General features: G+C 41.1%; 1 protein-coding gene across 4 annotated transcripts; it reads left to right on the top strand.

Annotated features, from left to right (window-relative positions):
* The first annotated feature begins 1,555 nt into the window (after positions 1-1,555).
* LOC107571214 (RAF proto-oncogene serine/threonine-protein kinase-like) lies at positions 1,556-20,472 on the top strand. Of its 4 annotated transcripts, XM_016257518.1 has the most exons (18): positions 1,556-1,661; positions 3,708-3,928; positions 4,742-4,854; positions 5,286-5,388; positions 5,460-5,617; positions 8,483-8,569; positions 9,887-10,034; positions 10,117-10,141; positions 10,235-10,249; positions 12,085-12,167; positions 12,303-12,420; positions 13,689-13,773; positions 13,866-14,042; positions 15,552-15,598; positions 15,757-15,875; positions 16,512-16,643; positions 18,637-18,771; positions 20,106-20,472. In XM_016257518.1, the coding sequence occupies exons 2-18, from the start codon at positions 3,734-3,736 to the stop codon at positions 20,241-20,243; spliced, it is 1,878 nt and encodes a 625-aa protein (XP_016113004.1). In that variant the 5' UTR covers positions 1,556-1,661; positions 3,708-3,733; the 3' UTR covers positions 20,244-20,472. The 4 variants fall into 4 exon arrangements, with proteins under 4 accessions (XP_016113004.1, XP_016113002.1, XP_016113001.1 ...); XM_016257516.1 differs by lacking the exon at positions 12,085-12,167 and having other exon boundaries at positions 9,887-10,001; positions 10,235-10,317; XM_016257515.1 differs by lacking the exon at positions 12,085-12,167 and having other exon boundaries at positions 10,235-10,317.

Raw genomic sequence — 20,472 nt, 5'->3', positions numbered from 1 at the left:
CAGTACAATCCAATTAAATACGCTCCATGGTCATTATGGTTTGGCAAGACAGACATGATGGTGATTCTTCACCTTTTAATAAATATCCATGTGTGCTGCGAGTCTTGTATGACCTACACACTGTACAAAACTACTTTGTGAACCAGTTGATAAACCGGTTTAAGTGCATATGACTAGCATTTGCTTTAAATGAATTTGCATTGATAAAGAAGAAAAGCTTTTGCAGTTTTGTAATAAAACGGAATTTCCCAAACAGCTCGTTGCATGGTACAGGTATGTTAATAAAAGTCTTGAACACGAGTTTTAGTGGTTAACATTGCGGCCGGTAACTTTCTCTGACTTTAGAGAGAGACGGTTCTGTCTTGGATGAGCTCTTGGTTTGAGAACCGCTCGATTCATCCGATTCCTTGGTTTTGTTTTTGCTCTTTTTATGTCTTTCTCTTTTTCTCAAAATAGCAAACAAACTCTATAGATTATCTTTCTTTTTCTGATGAAATCACTTAGTATCTCCTCGTGGAATATTCAAGGTCTGAACTCCTCAGTATTTGGCCTGAAGAGTAAAAATCCAGACTTTACTCAGCAAGCACAGTCTGTCTGTCTCTCACACACACTCACACACACTCAGCGAGCACAGTCTGTCTGTAGAGACGGGCCGGCGCAGACAAACCTGGCTCTCCCGTGAGGAGAGACTCTGCTCCCACTGCAGTCTGGGAGAGATAGAGACAGAGCTGCACTTCCTCACAGAATGCCCCAAATACCTGACCATCAGAGACCACTATTACCCCAAAATAAACTAAATATTTCCCCAATTTAATAGTTGCACCCCAACCGAAAAACTCACCTTCATTCTTGGTGAAAAATCTAAGTGTGCAAATATAGTTACATTATTAAAAAAGTGATTTTCCGGGTCAATATCATTTTCAATCTCGTACATTTTATGATCTGTGTGATTGAAGGATTTAAAATAAAATTTTTCGTACTTACATTGACATTGTATGTGGTCAGACACACAGTCCATTTGCATATTGACCAACTCCCCATCATCAACATCTCTAAATGGAAGCAAAAGTTCCTTATCAATGTCCATCATATCGATAGTCCATATGAATAATCCTCCACACAATCTTATCCATTCTGATCCAATTCTTAACGATCTCTTACAGTGTGTTCTTTGGCTTCTTTAGATGATCCATTTAACCGTGACACAGTCTTCACTTATCCATAATGATCAAGTTCTTGGAGTTCTCTTATTGCGTAAACTTTGGCTTCTTCGGGTGTTCCATTTAGCCGTATCATCACTTTACAATTTCTTGTCCATGTAGCTTGTATCTTGTTCTGTTTCCTCAGAATGCGTGCATGTCTAGCAATATCAGCGTTCTTTTTTGTAAGATGATCATTCAGGTATCAGGCTACATGGTTGAGTATATAAGCATAAGTACATAGTGTATCATTTGGAACGCAGTTATACTGTAACAGGCCCCCAGACGAGTCCAAACCGTGGGCTATTAAATGTAAACAGGGCTTGCCATATCACGCGACTGCTGACTAGCGCTAGTTTGTCGCGCGCTGCAACGCTGAAGAAAGCGATGCCGTCACACTGTAACGTGACGCTTCCCTTGCGCGATAATCATGGCGGATCAAGAGTTCAGCAGCTGTCTGTGGTGAGTAAAGCCCTGTCTTCTCCTCGCAGCTGAGCTGAGCTGGTCCTTCGAGGCGAAGGGCAGATGTTTGCTGCTGTGTTGAGATGTTATAGTTGGTCTGTGTGCAGAGAGTGCGCACATCTGTGTTTGTAACACGGCTCTTTGTTGTTGGCGTGTAGTTACCGCGCGTGCTGTTACCAAACAGACTAAAGTTACTAAAGGACACAGCTTAAGTGTATTTCTAAACCACGCGATGCTTTGGTATCTTGGTGTATTTTCATCACCGTAAGCCGGTTTGTGCTGTTCTGCATTTACTGCACACATGCTCAATCTGCAGACAAGCCTGCTGCTGTTATTGTGCTTGATCTGATCGTCTACTGGCTTTAATTGTGCTGCTGGACCCTCATCATACTTTCAGATGCAGGCCTTTTAGAATATTAGAATATTGCGTTTTAGAATCATTCTTTCAGATCCATAAACGTGGGCTCATTTAGTAGTCCTGTTATAGCAACAGTCTGGTTATTTGAGCCATGTTTCAAGAATTTGTACAGATATAGATAACATCAAATGTGTTACTTAAAGCTTTGGGATGCCATTAAATGGTAACTAGTGGCCCAAACAGTATTTTCACACTTAATGGATTGCACAAAGACATTCACACGTTTATATAGCATGATATTATACATGCACACATGCACACAGCTTGTAGGGTAGCTTCAAGATATTATAATATTTCTGACAGCGTGTTTGTTCAGTCTTAACCTAACATTGAGATGCGTTGCTCGCCATATATGCATGCAGCAGAGAGAGATATTAGTGCTGTGCATGAGTTACAGTGTGTGCTTTACTGCAGAGTAACCAGTGTTTCTCCCAGAGCTGCTCAGACCTGCTCCACAGGTTTCTGATGTCAGGAGCTCTGTGAGCGAGACCGGGGCATATCCGTGGCTCATGCAGAACACCTCAGTCGTGGCTGTGAATGCTGTGTGAGCGCATGAGCTGTGATGGCTTGCTTCCAGACGCTGCTCTAACAGCTGCTGATGAGGTGTCTGTCACCGTCTGACCTGATGATGTTTCATGCAACACAAACCTGTGGCCTGCTGGACACGTCATCAGATCAGAATATTATTATTATTATGATAATAATAATATTGTGCTGTTGCTCTGAATGATTGAGGACCCTGTCAGAGTTATTTGTGCTTGACGCGCGTCTTGAGCTGTAGTAGAAAGACTGCATTACATGACTTTAGATTAGAGAAATGTTTATAAACTGTATGCATGCTGTTTTGGAGGGTTATTGCTGCGAGTCACGTAGTCTCATTACAAATACAATACCCACTTCAGAGGTGCCGCTACTATATGAGAGTAATGGAAGTAGGAAGTTGTTTTCTTTTGAAATCATATATTATAATTCATGACTTGTGTGATACTTGTCTGTTAAAGATTTGTTTTACTCACTCTCAGGTCATCAGTTTCTTCCTCAGGTTTGTAGAAATGTAGCATTGCATCAGTGTCTCAGCAATGGATGCTCTGCAGTGAATGGGTGCCGTCAGAACGAGAGCTGATAAAAACATCACAATAATCCACAGCACTCCAGTCCATCAGTGAACATCTGAAGAAGACAAAAGCTGAAACTAATCCAGCATTAAGATGCTTTTAAACGCTTTTAAACGCTTTTAAACAGCTCTAAACACATATGTGTTTTTAGAAAGTGAGAATGTTCACTGTCAGAGTGTTATTATGGACTCTATGTATTTGAGTTAAAAACGTCTTAATGCTGGATGTGTTTCAGCTTTTGTCTTCTCCAGATGTTAACTGATGGACTGGAGTGCTGTGGATTACTTGTGATGTTTTTATCAGCTCTCATTCTGACGGCACCCATTCACTGCAGAGCATCCACTGCTGAGACACTGATGCAGTGCTACATTTCTCCAAACCTGATGAAGAAACACACTCATCCTGATCTGGGATGGACTGAGAGTGACATTCTCATGTCTGTGTTAAGGGCCATTGTTTTGTGTGTTTGTGAGGTGGGTCGGGTCATTTGTATTTGTTCTGTTCTCATGCTAGATTGCAGAAGTCTGCTGCCCGCCGTGATGGAGCATCTTCAAGGGTCCTGGAAAAACATCAGTCATGGCTTTGGGTGCAAAGACTGTGTGTTTGAAGATTCCTGCATGCCTCCCACCATTCTCAAGAACGTCCCGTACCGGAGATTATCCGACGGCAGAATCCCAGACTCGAAAACTAGCTGCACGATCCGCGTCTACCTGCCCAACAAGCAGCGGACTGTGGTAACAAGAACTTAATCAAACACTTTCAGTGAATGTTTGACACAAGATGATGAGCGGGATATTATCCGGCTGCACGTTTGTAAGCAGGTGGTTTATACAAGGGTCAAACACATTTAAACGTCTGCATCAAAAGTAATTTTATATGCACAGAAAGCATACTAAAGTGTCTACTTTTAAGGTTTCAAATACGTTTTGGGAGAATAAAATGTCAAAATGTGGGTGAAATAATGTACCATTGTCATTCAGTGTAACACTTATTTATATAGAAACTGAAACAACATGCATACTCTGACCTGTACATATTAAAATATATAAAAGAATAAGTGAGCATACTACATTTTATTGCATTTAAAGTTAAAGTAAATTCTTGCTGACAAATGAACAAAATGGGATCGTGGCAACAAAGTTTATAAATGTAAAATTACAAGCATGTAGTGTTTGGGGTAAAATTAGTCTTTTAATAAGTCATAAACTGATTGTTGTGGTAGATATGCCTCACAAGATTGTTACGCTGAATGACATTTTAGTGGCTGTTTTCTGTAAATCATGGTAAAAAAAGTGATATTTATTTTTTTCACAGAATAAACTACTGAATTAAATGGTAGGCTTTCTCACTTTCTAAAAACAACAAGTCAAAGCTGTATTACACTTCATTATTTTGATGTTTGAAAACCTTGCTAGTTGATATTACGCTAAAGATGCAGCCTGAAATATTCTTTTTGTAATCGTGTCCTCATCTACACAACCTTAACATGCTTGTCCATGGCTTATTCTCATTTTAAGTGATGAGATACTGAAATTGTGTGTTGCTAGGTGAATGTGCGAGCGGGTATGACGCTGCGCAGCTGCCTCATCAAAGCGCTGAAGGTCCGAGGGCTTCAGCCAGAATGCTGTGCGGTTTTCAAGCTCCATCGAGAACATTCGTTGTAAGTCGTGGCATATGAGAAAACAGAAGAAGAAGAAAAGCGTGTTGTGATCTTGCAGTCTGAACACTAACTGTGATATAATTGACAGCGATGTTTATCGCCTTTTCTTCACTGTTTGCACACAGCTATCAACATGCAGTGCCAACAAAACTTGTATTGAAGCCAAATTAATTTGGTATTTTTACCACTGATGAACTGAAGAAGACGCTGTTCTCTATTGACTCTGTATAACAACAACAATTTAAAGCAGTATTACACTTATTGTTTTTATGCTTAAACCCTTTTTCGTCTTTGACCCATGTACGACTTTGTTAAAAAATTGTTATTTTGTGTTTAACAGCTATAATAATCCAGCGCCAGTTGGTTTAATCTCGGCCCTGATAGTCAGTTCAATGCTCATTTCATGAAAGCACACTATTCTTTGTGTTCAGTAAGAAGTTGCGTATGGATTGGAGCACTGACTCTAGCTCGCTGGTCGGAGAGGAGCTGCTGGTGGAAGTCTTAGATCACGTACCCCTGACTACGCACAATTTTGTGAGTTCCCATAATGTGTTCAAACTGAGCTCCGGCTGTCTTCACTACTCTAACCACCGTCTCCTTCACAGGTACGGAAAACGTTCTTGAAGTTGGCCTTTTGTGACATCTGTCAGAAGTTTCTTTTGCACGGCTTCAGATGTCAGACGTGCGGCTACAAGTTTCACGAGCACTGCAGCACCAAAGTGCCCACGATGTGTGTGGACTGGAGCAACATCCGCCAGCTCCTGTGAGTGTTTATCAACCTAATCACGCTCAAGAGCGAGCCAGCTGTCGTCTACACGGGGCACAAATATCAGGACTTTTAATGCTAAACATTGATTTCTGGGCCTGGAAAAGGCATAGGAGCCATGCTTGAATTGCTGACTCGGTGTGATATGAGTTTCATCGCATTTTCATATCGAACAGGATTTTTCCCCCTCTGTTGAAAAGATAGACATGTAGATGTAGTTCAAGAGAAGTCTCTTGATGCACAGAAAGAGTTTGCATAGAGGCCCTCACACTGTGAGCGGTGTAGATGTCTATCAGTGAAAATCAGGTGATTCACGGCACAAAGGTGCATTCTTCTGCTGCTCGTGCTGCGGGAATTCATCACAAAAAATATACAAACATAATGTTTTCTAAGATTATATGCCAATGATTATAACCCTTGTTAGTCCATCTCAAATGTGAGCCTGCAGCACAAAAGCAGTGTTGAGTCGCTGGGGGATATTTGTAGCAATAGCCAACAATACATTGTATGGGTCACAATTATACATTTCTCTTTTATGCCAAAAATCATTAGGATATTAAGTAAAGATCATGTTCCATGAAGATATTTAGTAAATGTCCTACTGTAAATATATCTAAACTTAATGTTTGATTAGTAATATGCATTGCTAAGAACTTCATTTGAACAACTTTAAAGATGATTTTCTCAATATTTAGATTTTTTTGCACCCTCAGATTCCAGATTTCCAAATATTGTCCTATCCTAACAAACCATACATCAATGGAAAGCTGTTTTCTGTAAATCATGGTAAAAAAAGTGATATTTATTTTTTTCACAGAATAAACTACTGAATTAAACGGTAGGCTTTCTCACTTTCTAAAAACAACAAGTCAAAGCTGTATTACACTTCATTATTTTGATGTTTGAAAACCTTGCTAGTTGATATTACGCTAAAGATGCAGCCTGAAATATTCTTTTTGTAATCGTGTCCTCATCTACACAACCTTAACATGCTTGTCCATGGCTTATTCTCATTTTAAGTGATGAGATACTGAAATTGTGTGTTGCTAGGTGAATGTGCGAGCGGGTATGACGCTGCGCAGCTGCCTCATCAAAGCGCTGAAGGTCCGAGGGCTTCAGCCAGAATGCTGTGCGGTTTTCAAGCTCCATCGAGAACATTCGTTGTAAGTCGTGGCATATGAGAAAACAGAAGAAGAAGAAAAGCGTGTTGTGATCTTGCAGTCTGAACACTAACTGTGATATAATTGACAGCGATGTTTATCGCCTTTTCTTCACTGTTTGCACACAGCTATCAACATGCAGTGCCAACAAAACTTGTATTGAAGCCAAATTAATTTGGTATTTTTACCACTGATGAACTGAAGAAGACGCTGTTCTCTATTGACTCTGTATAACAACAACAATTTAAAGCAGTATTACACTTATTGTTTTTATGCTTAAACCCTTTTTCGTCTTTGACCCATGTACGACTCACAGTGAATACTTATGAAAATTGTTATTTTGTGTTTAACAGCTATAATAATCCAGCGCCAGTTGGTTTAATCTCGGCCCTGATAGTCAGTTCAATGCTCATTTCATGAAAGCACACTATTCTTTGTGTTCAGTAAGAAGTTGCGTATGGATTGGAGCACTGACTCTAGCTCGCTGGTCGGAGAGGAGCTGCTGGTGGAAGTCTTAGATCACGTACCCCTGACTACGCACAATTTTGTGAGTTCCCATAATGTGTTCAAACTGAGCTCCGGCTGTCTTCACTACTCTAACCACCGTCTCCTTCACAGGTACGGAAAACGTTCTTGAAGTTGGCCTTTTGTGACATCTGTCAGAAGTTTCTTTTGCACGGCTTCAGATGTCAGACGTGCGGCTACAAGTTTCACGAGCACTGCAGCACCAAAGTGCCCACGATGTGTGTGGACTGGAGCAACATCCGCCAGCTCCTGTGAGTGTTTATCAACCTAATCACGCTCAAGAGCGAGCCAGCTGTCGTCTACACGGGGCACAAATATCAGGACTTTTAATGCTAAACATTGATTTCTGGGCCTGGAAAAGGCATAGGAGCCATGCTTGAATTGCTGACTCGGTGTGATATGAGTTTCATCGCATTTTCATATCGAACAGGATTTTTCCCCCTCTGTTGAAAAGATAGACATGTAGATGTAGTTCAAGAGAAGTCTCTTGATGCACAGAAAGAGTTTGCATAGAGGCCCTCACACTGTGAGCGGTGTAGATGTCTATCAGTGAAAATCAGGTGATTCACGGCACAAAGGTGCATTCTTCTGCTGCTCGTGCTGCGGGAATTCATCACAAAAAATATACAAACATAATGTTTTCTAAGATTATATGCCAATGATTATAACCCTTGTTAGTCCATCTCAAATGTGAGCCTGCAGCACAAAAGCAGTGTTGAGTCGCTGGGGGATATTTGTAGCAATAGCCAACAATACATTGTATGGGTCACAATTATACATTTCTCTTTTATGCCAAAAATCATTAGGATATTAAGTAAAGATCATGTTCCATGAAGATATTTAGTAAATGTCCTACTGTAAATATATCTAAACTTAATGTTTGATTAGTAATATGCATTGCTAAGAACTTCATTTGAACAACTTTAAAGATGATTTTCTCAATATTTAGATTTTTTTGCACCCTCAGATTCCAGATTTCCAAATATTGTCCGATCCTAACAAACCATACAGCAATGGAAAGAGTATTTATTCGGCTTTCAGATGATGCATACATCTCAATTTTGAAAAATTGACCTTTAAGACTGGTTTTGTGCTCCAGGGTCACATATGAGACGTTGTGTAGTCGGGAGAGTATCACGCAGTCTTTAAGATCCTTGTATGGCGGTCTGTTTTCCAGGCTGTTCCCCACTCCTGGAGAGAACGGGACTCCGTCGCTGCCTCCTCTCTCATCCCGGCGCATGCACAACTCTAAATTCTCCTTCAGGTAAAGATAGCCTGTCTCTGTTTACCTCACATGCACTGAACTCGCTTGACAAGTCCTCTGAAAACCAAAGACTCCACCTCGTTCGGTTTCTTCCTTGTATTTAGGGATTATGTTTGTAGTTCCTTGTATTAAAGCGTTTCAGGTGATCGTTTGCTGGTAATAATGTTTTACAGAGCGCTGCTGAGATGGTGTTTGCCAGAAACCCAATAGGACTTTTGCAGAAAATAAGCTCTGGGACCAACACAAGTTTAGGATGCTCACTTTGTTTTGTTCTTTAAACCAAAAACCAATTGAAAAACCCATTGACTTCAGGCCGATGTAACCGGAAGAGCTCAAATGCAGCTTGTTTCTGGGTTTTGGTCTACACCCATACAGTCAAACCTAAATTCATTCAGACACCTTCGACATTTCTCACATTATCACAGTTTATTCGCTATAGTGTAGAAAATGGTAATAAAATATGACAAGAACTCCCAGCGTGTCAGAACAAATTCATCTTGATGTCAGATAACTGTGATAGAAAGGTATGTAATAGATTAAACTGTTAGCTGTTAAATTTAAGAACACCATTAGATAAAACCAATTCAGCTCAAACAGTTACCAAGCGATGCTTGATTTTGTTCAGTCTGTGGCGTAAAAAGCTTGCATTAGCAATGAAAGAAAAGCACTTAAATCACGCTCGGCTCAAAGTAAATCATTGTAGTCCCAAATGTTACTGGTAGCCCACTGTTTTGTGGTATAATATGTCACAGTTTACTTTATTTAGCTATCCTCACTTACAGAAATGAACTATAGTTAAAATGATTTGGTGTCTGAATAATGTTTGGTTGAAGCAGTAAGCCCCGTGAAGCCGTGGTTTACAGTGAGTTTATAACAGCTCTGCTTCACGTTGTGCCTAACAACGCCCCGTAGCCGTTATAAACTCACTGTAAACCACGGCTTCACGAGGGTTATTGCTTTTATAAAACGGTTATTCCATATACGTAGTAAGGTTTCACAGAATAAAACAGAGCAAATAAAGTGTAATGATATTAATAAAACAGTATTCTTCCACCAAACAATGTAGCTCCTCAGAAACAGTTGTGGTTGCTACAAAGTGGTTGCCGAGCAACACACAAACGTAAACAAAGGTGTGTGTTACTTTGTAGCGTCATTTACAACAGCTTCGAACGCGGCTCAGCCAATCAGAGCCAAGCACCGGAACTCTCCGCTTTATCATTGACTGTACATCACCCCTGCAGCAGAGTGTTATGTTATAAAGACGATGCTCAGACAGATCTGGGTCTGAACTCCTGCTGACGCACAAACCCTTCTCAGCCCCTATCACAGATACTCCACGCCCAACGCTTTAAGCTACATCAGCCCCATGCCGTGCGCTGGCGTGTCTCTCAGTCGTAAAGTGCTGTCCACATCCACTCCTAACGTGCACATGGTGAGCACGCTCCACGAGACTGCAGCGTTTCAGGTGACCGCGCTCGCACTCTCCTAACTTCAGCTTCTCTCTAAACTTCCATATGCTAAAGTAGTGCTTCCCTCTGTCTCCATAGGAAGCCTTGGGGCGAGACGAGTCAGGTGAGGGCTTTTTCAGACTTCTTCCTCAGATTTCCTAGCAAAGCTAAGGCAGAAGTGTGTTCTTCTCACACATCCCATCCCACTCCTCCGCAGGGAGCCCGACGGACTGCTCCAGAACCCCGGCTCCGGCGCACAGGGAGAAAGCACCTTCGAGCAGCACTCAGGAGAAACGCCTCGTAAGTGCCACGTGAAAAACCAGAAGCTCCCGGCGCATGCACAACTCTAAATTCTCCTTCAGGTAAAGATAGCCTGTCTCTGTTTACCTCACATGCACTGAACTCGCTTGACAAGTCCTCTGAAAACCAAAGACTCCACCTCGTTCGGTTTCTTCCTTGTATTTAGGGATTATGTTTGTAGTTCCTTGTATTAAAGCGTTTCAGGTGATCGTTTGCTGGTAATAATGTTTTACAGAGCGCTGCTGAGATGGTGTTTGTGTCGGCCAGCTTTATGTTAGCCTCACACTGGTTCCTTTGCCAGAAACCCAATAGGACTTTTGCAGAAAATAAGCTCTGGGACCAACACAAGTTTAGGATGCTCACTTTGTTTTGTTCTTTAAACCAAAAACCAATAGAAAAACCCATTGACTTCAGGCCGATGTAACCGGAAGAGCTCAAATGCAGCTTGTTTCTGGGTTTTGGTCTACACCCATACAGTCAAACCTAAATTCATTCAGACACCTTCGACATTTCTCACATTATCACAGTTTATTCGCTATAGTGTAGAAAATGGTAATAAAATATGACAAGAACTCCCAGCGTGTCAGAACAAATTCATCTTGATGTCAGATAACTGTGATAGAAAGGTATGTAATAGATTAAACTGTTAGCTGTTAAATTTAAGAACACCATTAGATAAAACCAATTCAGCTCAAACAGTTACCAAGCGATGCTTGATTTTGTTCAGTCTGTGGCGTAAAAAGCTTGCATTAGCAATGAAAGAAAAGCACTTAAATCACGCTCGGCTCAAAGTAAATCATTGTAGTCCCAAATGTTACTGGTAGCCCACTGTTTTGTGGTATAATATGTCACAGTTTACTTTATTTAGCTATCCTCACTTACAGAAATGAACTATAGTTAAAATGATTTGGTGTCTGAATAATGTTTGGTTGAAGCAGTAAGCCCCGTGAAGCCGTGGTTTACAGTGAGTTTATAACGGCTACGGGGCGTTGTTAGGCACAACGTGAAGCAGAGCTGTTATAAACTCACTGTAAACCACGGCTTCACGAGGGTTATTGCTTTTATAAAACGGTTATTCCATATACGTAGTAAGGTTTCACAGAATAAAACAGAGCAAATAAAGTGTAATGATATTAATAAAACAGTATTCTTCCACCAAACAATGTAGCTCCTCAGAAACAGTTGTGGTTGCTACAAAGTGGTTGCCGAGCAACACACAAACGTAAACAAAGGTGTGTGTTACTTTGTAGCGTCATTTACAACAGCTTCGAACGCGGCTCAGCCAATCAGAGCCAAGCACCGGAACTCTCCGCTTTATCATTGACTGTACATCACCCCTGCAGCAGAGTGTTATGTTATAAAGACGATGCTCAGACAGATCTGGGTCTGAACTCCTGCTGACGCACAAACCCTTCTCAGCCCCTATCACAGATACTCCACGCCCAACGCTTTAAGCTACATCAGCCCCATGCCGTGCGCTGGCGTGTCTCTCAGTCGTAAAGTGCTGTCCACATCCACTCCTAACGTGCACATGGTGAGCACGCTCCACGAGACTGCAGCGTTTCAGGTGACCGCGCTCGCACTCTCCTAACTTCAGCTTCTCTCTAAACTTCCATATGCTAAAGTAGTGCTTCCCTCTGTCTCCATAGGAAGCCTTGGGGCGAGACGAGTCAGGTGAGGGCTTTTTCAGACTTCTTCCTCAGATTTCCTAGCAAAGCTAAGGCAGAAGTGTGTTCTTCTCACACATCCCATCCCACTCCTCCGCAGGGAGCCCGACGGACTGCTCCAGAACCCCGGCTCCGGCGCACAGGGAGAAAGCACCTTCGAGCAGCACTCAGGAGAAACGCCTCGTAAGTGCCACGTGAAAAACCAGAAGCCAAATCAAAACACAGGAATAGATCATCATCAGAGTAGTCTCTTGCTGTTCTAGATCAGCAGGATTTCACTATACCGAGACCCGTCTGTCTGCTGTTTCTGGTCTGTAGTGTCCCCGAGAGAAGAGAGATTCCAGCTATTACTGGGAGATCGAGGCCACGGAGGTGCTTCTGCTCTCCAGGATCGGCTCTGGGCCTTTTGGCACGGTTTACAAAGCGAAGTGGCACGGTAAGAGTGATGAATGGCATGCAGCTGATGTGTGCTCTCACTAGCCAATGGGTTTCCATCCAGAGATGCGAATCTAACTTGAAACACTGCATGGAACATTTGCGGATAAGCACCGTTTCCATCCAACGAGTCAAAGAGAACAAAATCACTTCCTGGTAAACTGCCACTGAATATCACAAAGAAAAGTAGGAGAAGCCACTGAATAAAATATAATAAATGACCTTAACAATATTTCAGATGCTCTGGAATGAGATGAGAGTGAGGCTTTGCGTAAAGACTTTTTTGATGCGCATGGAGGAATTTATTCAGCTAGTACGTTTCCATCTCCCGTTATTCACATCGACTCTTTTTCGCAGTTAAAAACCACCTCAAGCGAGCGTCAAAGCTTTTTTGCGAATTATGGGATTTTTATTAGAAATTTGGCTTTTCCGTCAATCTTTTCTCATGACATACTTGAAAATGCGCATTAAAACAAATAAAACAACAGAGCTAAAGCACAGCTTCTGTGGTGTGCGGAGTGCATGTAAGGGCTATGTTACAATGCCATCAAACACATCCAGTCAGAACATTTAACTCTATGAAGCTGTTTGTAATGAATAATCTAATCTTTATTACCAAGTTCTGTGTTGGCCAAAATGATTAAGACACTAGTGTTTTCAGCAGCTAAAAATGGTCTTAATGGTTACAATTAATGGCCAAATGAATGTCTGGAAATATAAACTGATATTTCCTCCTGACACGCTACAGCAAAAGATAGAAATAACTGACTTAAACCATTATTAGCTGCTGGAAATACCAGCTGTGCCACTGTAGGTCACTGAATTATTAATAAATAAACATTCCTAGATGGTTATGTCATATTTAAGATATTTGTGGGGTGTATTTCAAGCAAAATTAAATAAAATCACTATATATTGATATATGCATGGCATGCAGGGGTAAAAATAAAATGAGATCACGATCACGAGTTAAGAATTAGTTCCCTTGACTTAATTAGTTCCCTTGTTTTAGGCAAGTCATGGCCACATTATACTACTTTATTTTAATTTAGTTCATTTGTGGCCACAGTTGACCTAAAACGAGGAAGCGAATTAATAAATAGTAGGAATGAATTCTTAACTCATGGCCTTGAGGACTGGTATTATTTTGCATGTTATGTGCGGGTCTCTGTTGTAATAATAATCTGAAATATTGTTAATAGGGATCCACTTAGAATGTGAATCTGAGTAGACAATTCGCTTTTATTGAAAGTTTCTCTGCATTTTCAGGCGATGTTGCGGTGAAGATTTTAAAGGTCAGGAATCCCACACCAGAGCAGCTACAGGCCTTTCGTAATGAAGTGGCTGTTCTCAGGTAAACCACAAAGAGAAGATTTGCGAGAAACACCATTGTTCTCCAGTGCTAGAGTGTGTTAAACACTGGCCAACTCTTTGTGGCTGTTACAGGAAGACCAGGCACGTCAATATCGTTCTGTTTATGGGATACATGACCAGGGCAAACTTGGCCATTGTGACGCAGTGGTGTGAAGGAAGCAGCCTCTACAAACATCTGCACGTGCAGGAGACCAGCTTCCAGATGCTGCAGCTGATGGACATCGCCAGACAGACGGCGCAGGGCATGGAGTGAGTGTTTACAGACAAACACACTAAACCAGCTGAGCCAGGTGTCTGCTCCTGATCTAAACCAGCCTTCTGCAGCCCTAAACGCTGTTATTTGCTGAATGCAGATTATAACACGAAACCAGCCAGATGCTCTCGTATGCTCGGGACAGGAAAATGAACAGGTGCATCGACTTCCTTACCTCAGCTGTGACGGTTAAAGGCTGTGCATCGACTGAATTAGCAGAATTTGGTGTAAATATTGAATTGATAGAAGATCGTGAACTTAGACAGCGACACAGACAAGGCGTCTGTCATCATCCTCGAGACCCACGAACAAAACGGCACAGAGTAAACGAAAATGCAGCTCAGCTAAAACCACGTATTGCAATGACAATATACACTACCAATCAGAAGTTTGGGCTCAAAAATGTGTTTTTTTTTTTTTTTTAAGAAATTAATAATATCCAGCAAGGGACTACTTAAATTTATCCAGACTTTTTCCAAATAAATGATATTTTATTTTCACTGTCTGTCCGTCCGACCGACCGACTGACCCTGGAGCACAAAACCAGTCATAAGGGTCAATTTTTTCAAATTGAGATGTATGCATCATCTGAAAGCTGAATAAATAATCTTTCCATTGATGTATGGTTTGTTAGGATCGCACAATATTTGAAAATCTGGAATCTGAGGGTGCAAAAAAATCTAAATATTGAGAAAATCATCTTTAAAGTTGTTCAAATGAAGTTCTTAGCAATGCATATTACTAATCAAACATTCAGTTTTGATATATTTACGGTAGGAGATTTACAAAATATCTTCATGGAACATGATCTTTACTTAATATCCTAATGATTTTTGGCATAAAAGAGAAATGTATAATTGTGCCCCATACAATGTATTGTTGGCTATTGCTACAAATATCCCCCAGCGACTCAACACTGCTTTTGTGCTGCAGGGACACATATAAATATATATACATTATATAATCTTTTGAACTGAAGGATCATGCGAAGACTGGAGTAATATTCAACTTTGATCAGCAATAAATTACAGTTTATCATCGGGTCACATAGAAAAGAAAATGGCAATTTTAACTGTAATAACATTTCACAATTTGACTTTTTTTTACTGTATTTTAATCAAATAAATGCAGCCTCTGTGAGCAGAGGAGACTTCTTTCCAAACATGAAACAATCTTACGGACCCGAACAGTTAACAGTGGTGGATTGATTATTGGCATCGATACTCTGATGCTTCATGATTGAGTTTCTCTCGAGTGTTTCTGGGCCTGTGGTAGACTGCAGAGCACAGCGTTCAGTCAGTGTTTAACAGATTTGTGTTTTGAGAGCATGATACTGTCAGCTATTTATAGAAATGGGACCAGCTTTTAAAATAGTACAGCATGCGGGTGTTGATATGTAAACTCAGAGGTGGTTTTGTTAGTTAACGCCTGCCTGGTTTCTCTATCAGCATGATGATGACGACATGAATGATTTCTAATAACCCTTCATGTCTTTTGTCTTCTAGTTACTTGCATGCAAAGAACATCATCCATCGAGACATGAAGTCGAACAGTATCTTTGAGGTGTTTCTGCACGGCACTGATTGAAGAGGTGAAGCATCGCTGCCACGAGTGCCTCTGTAGAGACGGGTTATTTGTGAAGCTTGTTGTTTTTGTGCTCGTGTGAATACAGTGATGAAGCTGTCATGAATTCCCTTAACGGAAGCTCAGATATCTTCCTGCATGAAGGGTTGACGGTGAAGATCGGTGATTTTGGTCTGGCCACAGTGAAAGCGCAGTGGAGCGGCTCTCATCGAGTGGAGCAGCCATCCGGCTCTGTTCTGTGGATGGTGCGTTAGAGCAAGAGTTCAGCCAGAAACAAACATCAGCTGGAAATGTGCTCGCTCTCAGTCCATCCCAGATCAGGATGAGTGTGTTTCTTCATCAGGTTTGTAGAAATGTAGCACTGCATCAGTGTCTCAGCAATGGATGCTCTGCAGTGAATGGGTGCCGTCAGAATGAGAGTCCAAACAGCTGATAAAAACCAAGTATAACCAAAATACGAGTCCACGATCCATAATAACACTTCCTCCAGTGAAAAAGTCCATCCTGGTGCTTGATCTGTGCAGATTTTTCTCCTGATTCACACCAGAACACTTTTTCACTGTCAGAGTGTTATTATGGATTATGGACTCATATTTGAGTTAAAAGCATCTTAATGCTGGATGTGTTTCAGCTTTTGTCTTCTCCAGATGTTCACTGATGGACTGGAGTGCTGTGGATTATTGTGATGTTATTATCAGCTGTTTGGACTCTCATTCTGACGGCACCCATTCACTGCAGAGCATCCATTGCTGAGACACTGATGCAATGCTACATTTCTACAAACCTGATGAAGGAACACACTCATCCTGATCTGGGATGACCAGAGTACATTTTAAGAAATAGTGTTTTGTGTAATACTCTCGCTGATGTTTTGTGTTTAGGCTCCTGAGGTCATCCGGATGCAGGACAGTAATCCGCACAGTTTTCAGTCGGATGTGTACTCGTACGGGATCGTCCTGTACGAGCTGATGACGGGAGAACTGCCTTACTCTGGGATTGGAAATAGAGATCAGGTACAGTCTATAGATATCACATGAGCAGTGCTTACATTTAACTCTTTCCCTGCCGGCCACCGCCAGCGTTTCTGCTGAGTTTCACTCAAATTTCACGGCCCCCAGAATATCTTGTTGTATGAATATCTGAACATGCAATGCATCAAATAAAGATCAGACCCTCTACTTACCGTTTTATTCTAGCTTCAAGCATTGTCTTTTTTTTTTTTTTTTTATCAACGCTTGAATGTAGGTAGGCTTCATTTAAGCAAACAGCTGAGAAAATCATTTTTATCAGATAATGTTACTGAATATGATCCAGATGTAGTATCAAAGCAAAGCTGCAGTAGATGGCTTCCATCAGCGCTCCCAAAGCTTCACACTTTCTGGATCCACATTTCACTCGCTAACATTAGGCAGTTTTCATTTATACGCGGTTAGTGTTAATGATCGCATTGTTTTTCATACGCATCGTTTCTGTGTCTTCATCTCCTGTGTTTTTGATCGAGTGATTCTAGACCCATTCAGGAGATGCGTAACAGCGCCCCCTAGCATACAACAGCGAGAGCACGGAACATTCTGTGATTGGCCGGGAGAGTGTTAATCTGGATGATGTAATCCGATTCCAAAAGTGAAGTAGTTGTAATGAGATTATATTACATTTCAATCAGATTACACTTTTTTTTTTTTTTGATGACATATTATTCGTACAATAGCAATAATTATTATTAATTCAATTAAAATCACAAACCTCAGTTTGAGGTCTTTCAGTCTTAAAGGTCCCATGGCATGAAAATGTCACTTTATGAGGTTTTTTAACATTAATATGAGTTCTCCTAGCCTGCCTATGGTCCCCCAGTGGCTAGAAATGGCGATAGGTGTAAACCGAGCCCTGGGTATCCTGCTTCGCCTTTGAGAAAATGAAAGCTCAGACGGCCCAATCTGGAATCTTCCCTAAATGTCGTCATACGGGGAAAGGTTACCTCCCCTTTCTCTGCTTTGCCCGCCCAGAGAATTTGGCCCGCCCATGAGAAAATGAGCTACTACCGTGCGAGGCGAGCGCAATATATTTTTTTCCTCGAGAGACATCATGGCTTGCAAACGAGCGAAGCATGGCAGTTGCCCCGCCTCTCTCCTCCTCATTAGCATTTAAAGCTACAGACACAGAAATGGCACTAAGGAAAGCTCATTGTGGGACTGGCTCGTAGTGGCTGAAATTCTGCACCAAGGCTGAATTTCGGGAAAGAGACTTCAGATACAGTACTAGAGATCACTTAGGCCTATATAAAAGCATCTAAAAAGCAGCATGTCATGGGACCTTTAATGTAATGTTTAATGCACTTCATGTTATTAATAACAACAAATGGAATATATTTCCTTTATTTTTGTATTAGTATATCAATATGCTATTTTTGGTAATAAATTCAGTTACTAACTACAATTTTAGTCGTGTAATTTGGAATCGGTAACGGATTAAAGTTTGTAAGTAATCTCCTCGGATCTGCACATGATCATGGACATTACACCTGTTTAGATGCACAACATATTATGTATTTGACTTTAAACAATATTTTAAGATTTCTTTTCAACAATATAATTAGAAATAGTTGTTAAGATTGTCAGGAAGAATGTTAAGATTTTGTGACATGATCAAGTTCATGTGAAGCATTCTTCCTCAAATAGTGAAGTAGATCCTAATGGAATGGACTTGATGATTTTATGTTTTTTAATCTTTCAGTTTTGAGGCTCTTTAGTTAAGGCTAGGCATGAGAGAGTGTGTTTAGCTCCGTGTTCACAGCGGCGGGTCTCTGAAATGTGTTTGGCAGTGATCAGGAGGTCCGTCTGAAGGCACACTCGCTGCTTTGTTGTTCAGGAGAGGTGTGCTGTTGCGTTCCCAAGAGCCATATCATGTACAGCCTCCCACAACACTGACTTCTGCACAGACAAGCGTTCACAGAGTGTTCCTGTTGTAGTTCTGAGTAAAGCCAGCTGTTCCCTGTCGCGCTGCATGCAGATCATCTTCATGGTGGGGAGAGGCTATCTGACCCCTGACCTCAGTAAACTCTACAAGAGCTGTCCCAAAGCCATGAAGAGACTGGTGGCCGACTGCATGCAGAAGTCCAGAGACGACCGGCCGCTGTTTCCACAGGTCCGTGATCACCGTCTTTACTCTAGCACGATCACTTTACACTGGATGCATATGCTATGCGGTTGCTAGGGTGTTGCTATGCTTTACCATCTTGTCTATATATGTATAGTAAAGTGTTTGTATTCTTAAAAAATATTTCAAATGCAGTGAATTTGTTGACAGTTTTGTAGGATGTGCCCAAAACTGATAGATGAAATACAACCGCAATCATCACAAAACGGCTCGAATATAATGGCCTGTGGTAGTAATAACTGAATATTATGTTAATAATAATAATGCACTTTGTTTATTGTTGTAGTCTAATGCTCAATTAGTTGTTAATGTGTCAAAAAGCAGAAATAAATTAAGAATTGTTCTGCATGTCAGTTATCTGAATGAAATGAATTAATTCGTATCAGTATATGGCGGCAGTATCAGTTGATCTGATATCTTAAATGTAAATATTTTATTTCCACATTTCAGTATAGAGAATTAAATGTCTTAACTGTAGAGTGTCACAATGCAAAAAAACTGATCGTCCTAAAATAGGCTTCATTGGTTTTTTTTTATTGTGAGTTTGACCCAACATTGGGTCTACACTGTAAAAAATGTTTGTTTGTTGTTTTTTTGAAGTTGCAAGATTATTAGAGTATGATTTACGATGAAATACTATTTCAGTCTTTCTGCTTCGAAATGTCACATTTAATTTAATTCCATTTCTTTATAATTTGCTGCGGTTTTCTACAAATGTGGCCCTGCTGCACAAAAGCAGTGTTGAGTCGCTGGGGGATATTTGTAGCAATAGCCAACAATACATTGTATGGGTCACAATTATACATTTCTCTTTTATGCCAAAAATCATTAGGCTATTAAGTAAAGATCATGTTCCATGAAGATATTTAGTAAATGTCCTACCGTAAATATATCAGAACTTAATGTTTGATTAGTAATATGCATTGCTAAGAACTTCATTTGAACAACTTTAAAGATGATTTTCTCAATATTTAGATTTTTTTGCACCCTCAGATTCTAGATTTTCAGATAGTGTCCTATCCTAACAAACCATACATCAATGGAAAGCTTATGTATTCAGCTTCAGATGATGCATAAATCTCAATTTCAGAAAATTGACCCTTATGACTGGTTTTGTGCTCCAGGGTCACACATGTGTGTCAGTCCTGCAGCATGTTTCAGTGCACCTCTAATAACTTGTCCTCCTGTAAAGTGTAGGTTTATTGTGAGCTTTTAAAGGAGCGGTAGCTGTGTGTTAACGACTGTTAGCTCGGATGCACAGCAGATGTGTTTGTGTGTGTGTTTGTGTGCAGTGCTGTATACTGAGGCTGTGTCTCTCACAGATCCTGTCCTCGATCGAGCTGCTCCAGCACTCGCTGCCCAAGATCAACCGCAGCGCGTCCGAGCCGTCGCTCCACAGAGCCTCGCACACCGAGGACATCAGCGTCTGCACACTGCCGCTCTCCGCTGTCTTCAAGTGAAGCGCTGTGCTTCTCTGTGTGTGCGATCCAAGCTTTCTCATCCTCCTCACAATCATGTGCCTGCAAGCAGAGGCTCTGGTGAATATTCCCTAAGTGCCACTGACAGCCATGGAGTCGCTCGAAACGCCTCCTAGCTCTTCACCGGCGTGTGGCTAGCTGTCTCTTTGACTGTGTGTGTGTGTGTGTGTGTGTGTGTGTGTGTGTGTGTGTGTGTGTGTGTGTGTGTGTG

Source organism: Sinocyclocheilus grahami, unplaced genomic scaffold, assembly GCF_001515645.1.
Source record: "Sinocyclocheilus grahami isolate Dianchi unplaced genomic scaffold, SAMN03320097.WGS_v1.1 scaffold1566.1, whole genome shotgun sequence".
In the NCBI taxonomy this organism is placed as follows: Eukaryota; Metazoa; Chordata; class Actinopteri; order Cypriniformes; family Cyprinidae; genus Sinocyclocheilus; species Sinocyclocheilus grahami.
This window is presented reverse-complemented; position numbering and strand designations above follow the sequence as displayed.

What these genes read in the sequence shown, in the direction of transcription:
- LOC107571214 (XM_016257518.1), top strand. Translation starts at nt 3,734, where the DNA reads ATGGAGCATCTTCAAGGGTCCTGGAAAAACATCAGTCATGGCTTTGGG. An exon ending in AGCAACATCCGCCAGCTCCT is followed by an intron (nt 5,618 to 8,482) that starts GTGAGTGTTTAT and finishes TCTGTTTTCCAG; the next exon opens with GCTGTTCCCCACTCCTGGAG. An exon ending in CCGGCTCTGTTCTGTGGATG is followed by an intron (nt 15,876 to 16,511) that starts GTGCGTTAGAGC and finishes TTTTGTGTTTAG; the next exon opens with GCTCCTGAGGTCATCCGGAT.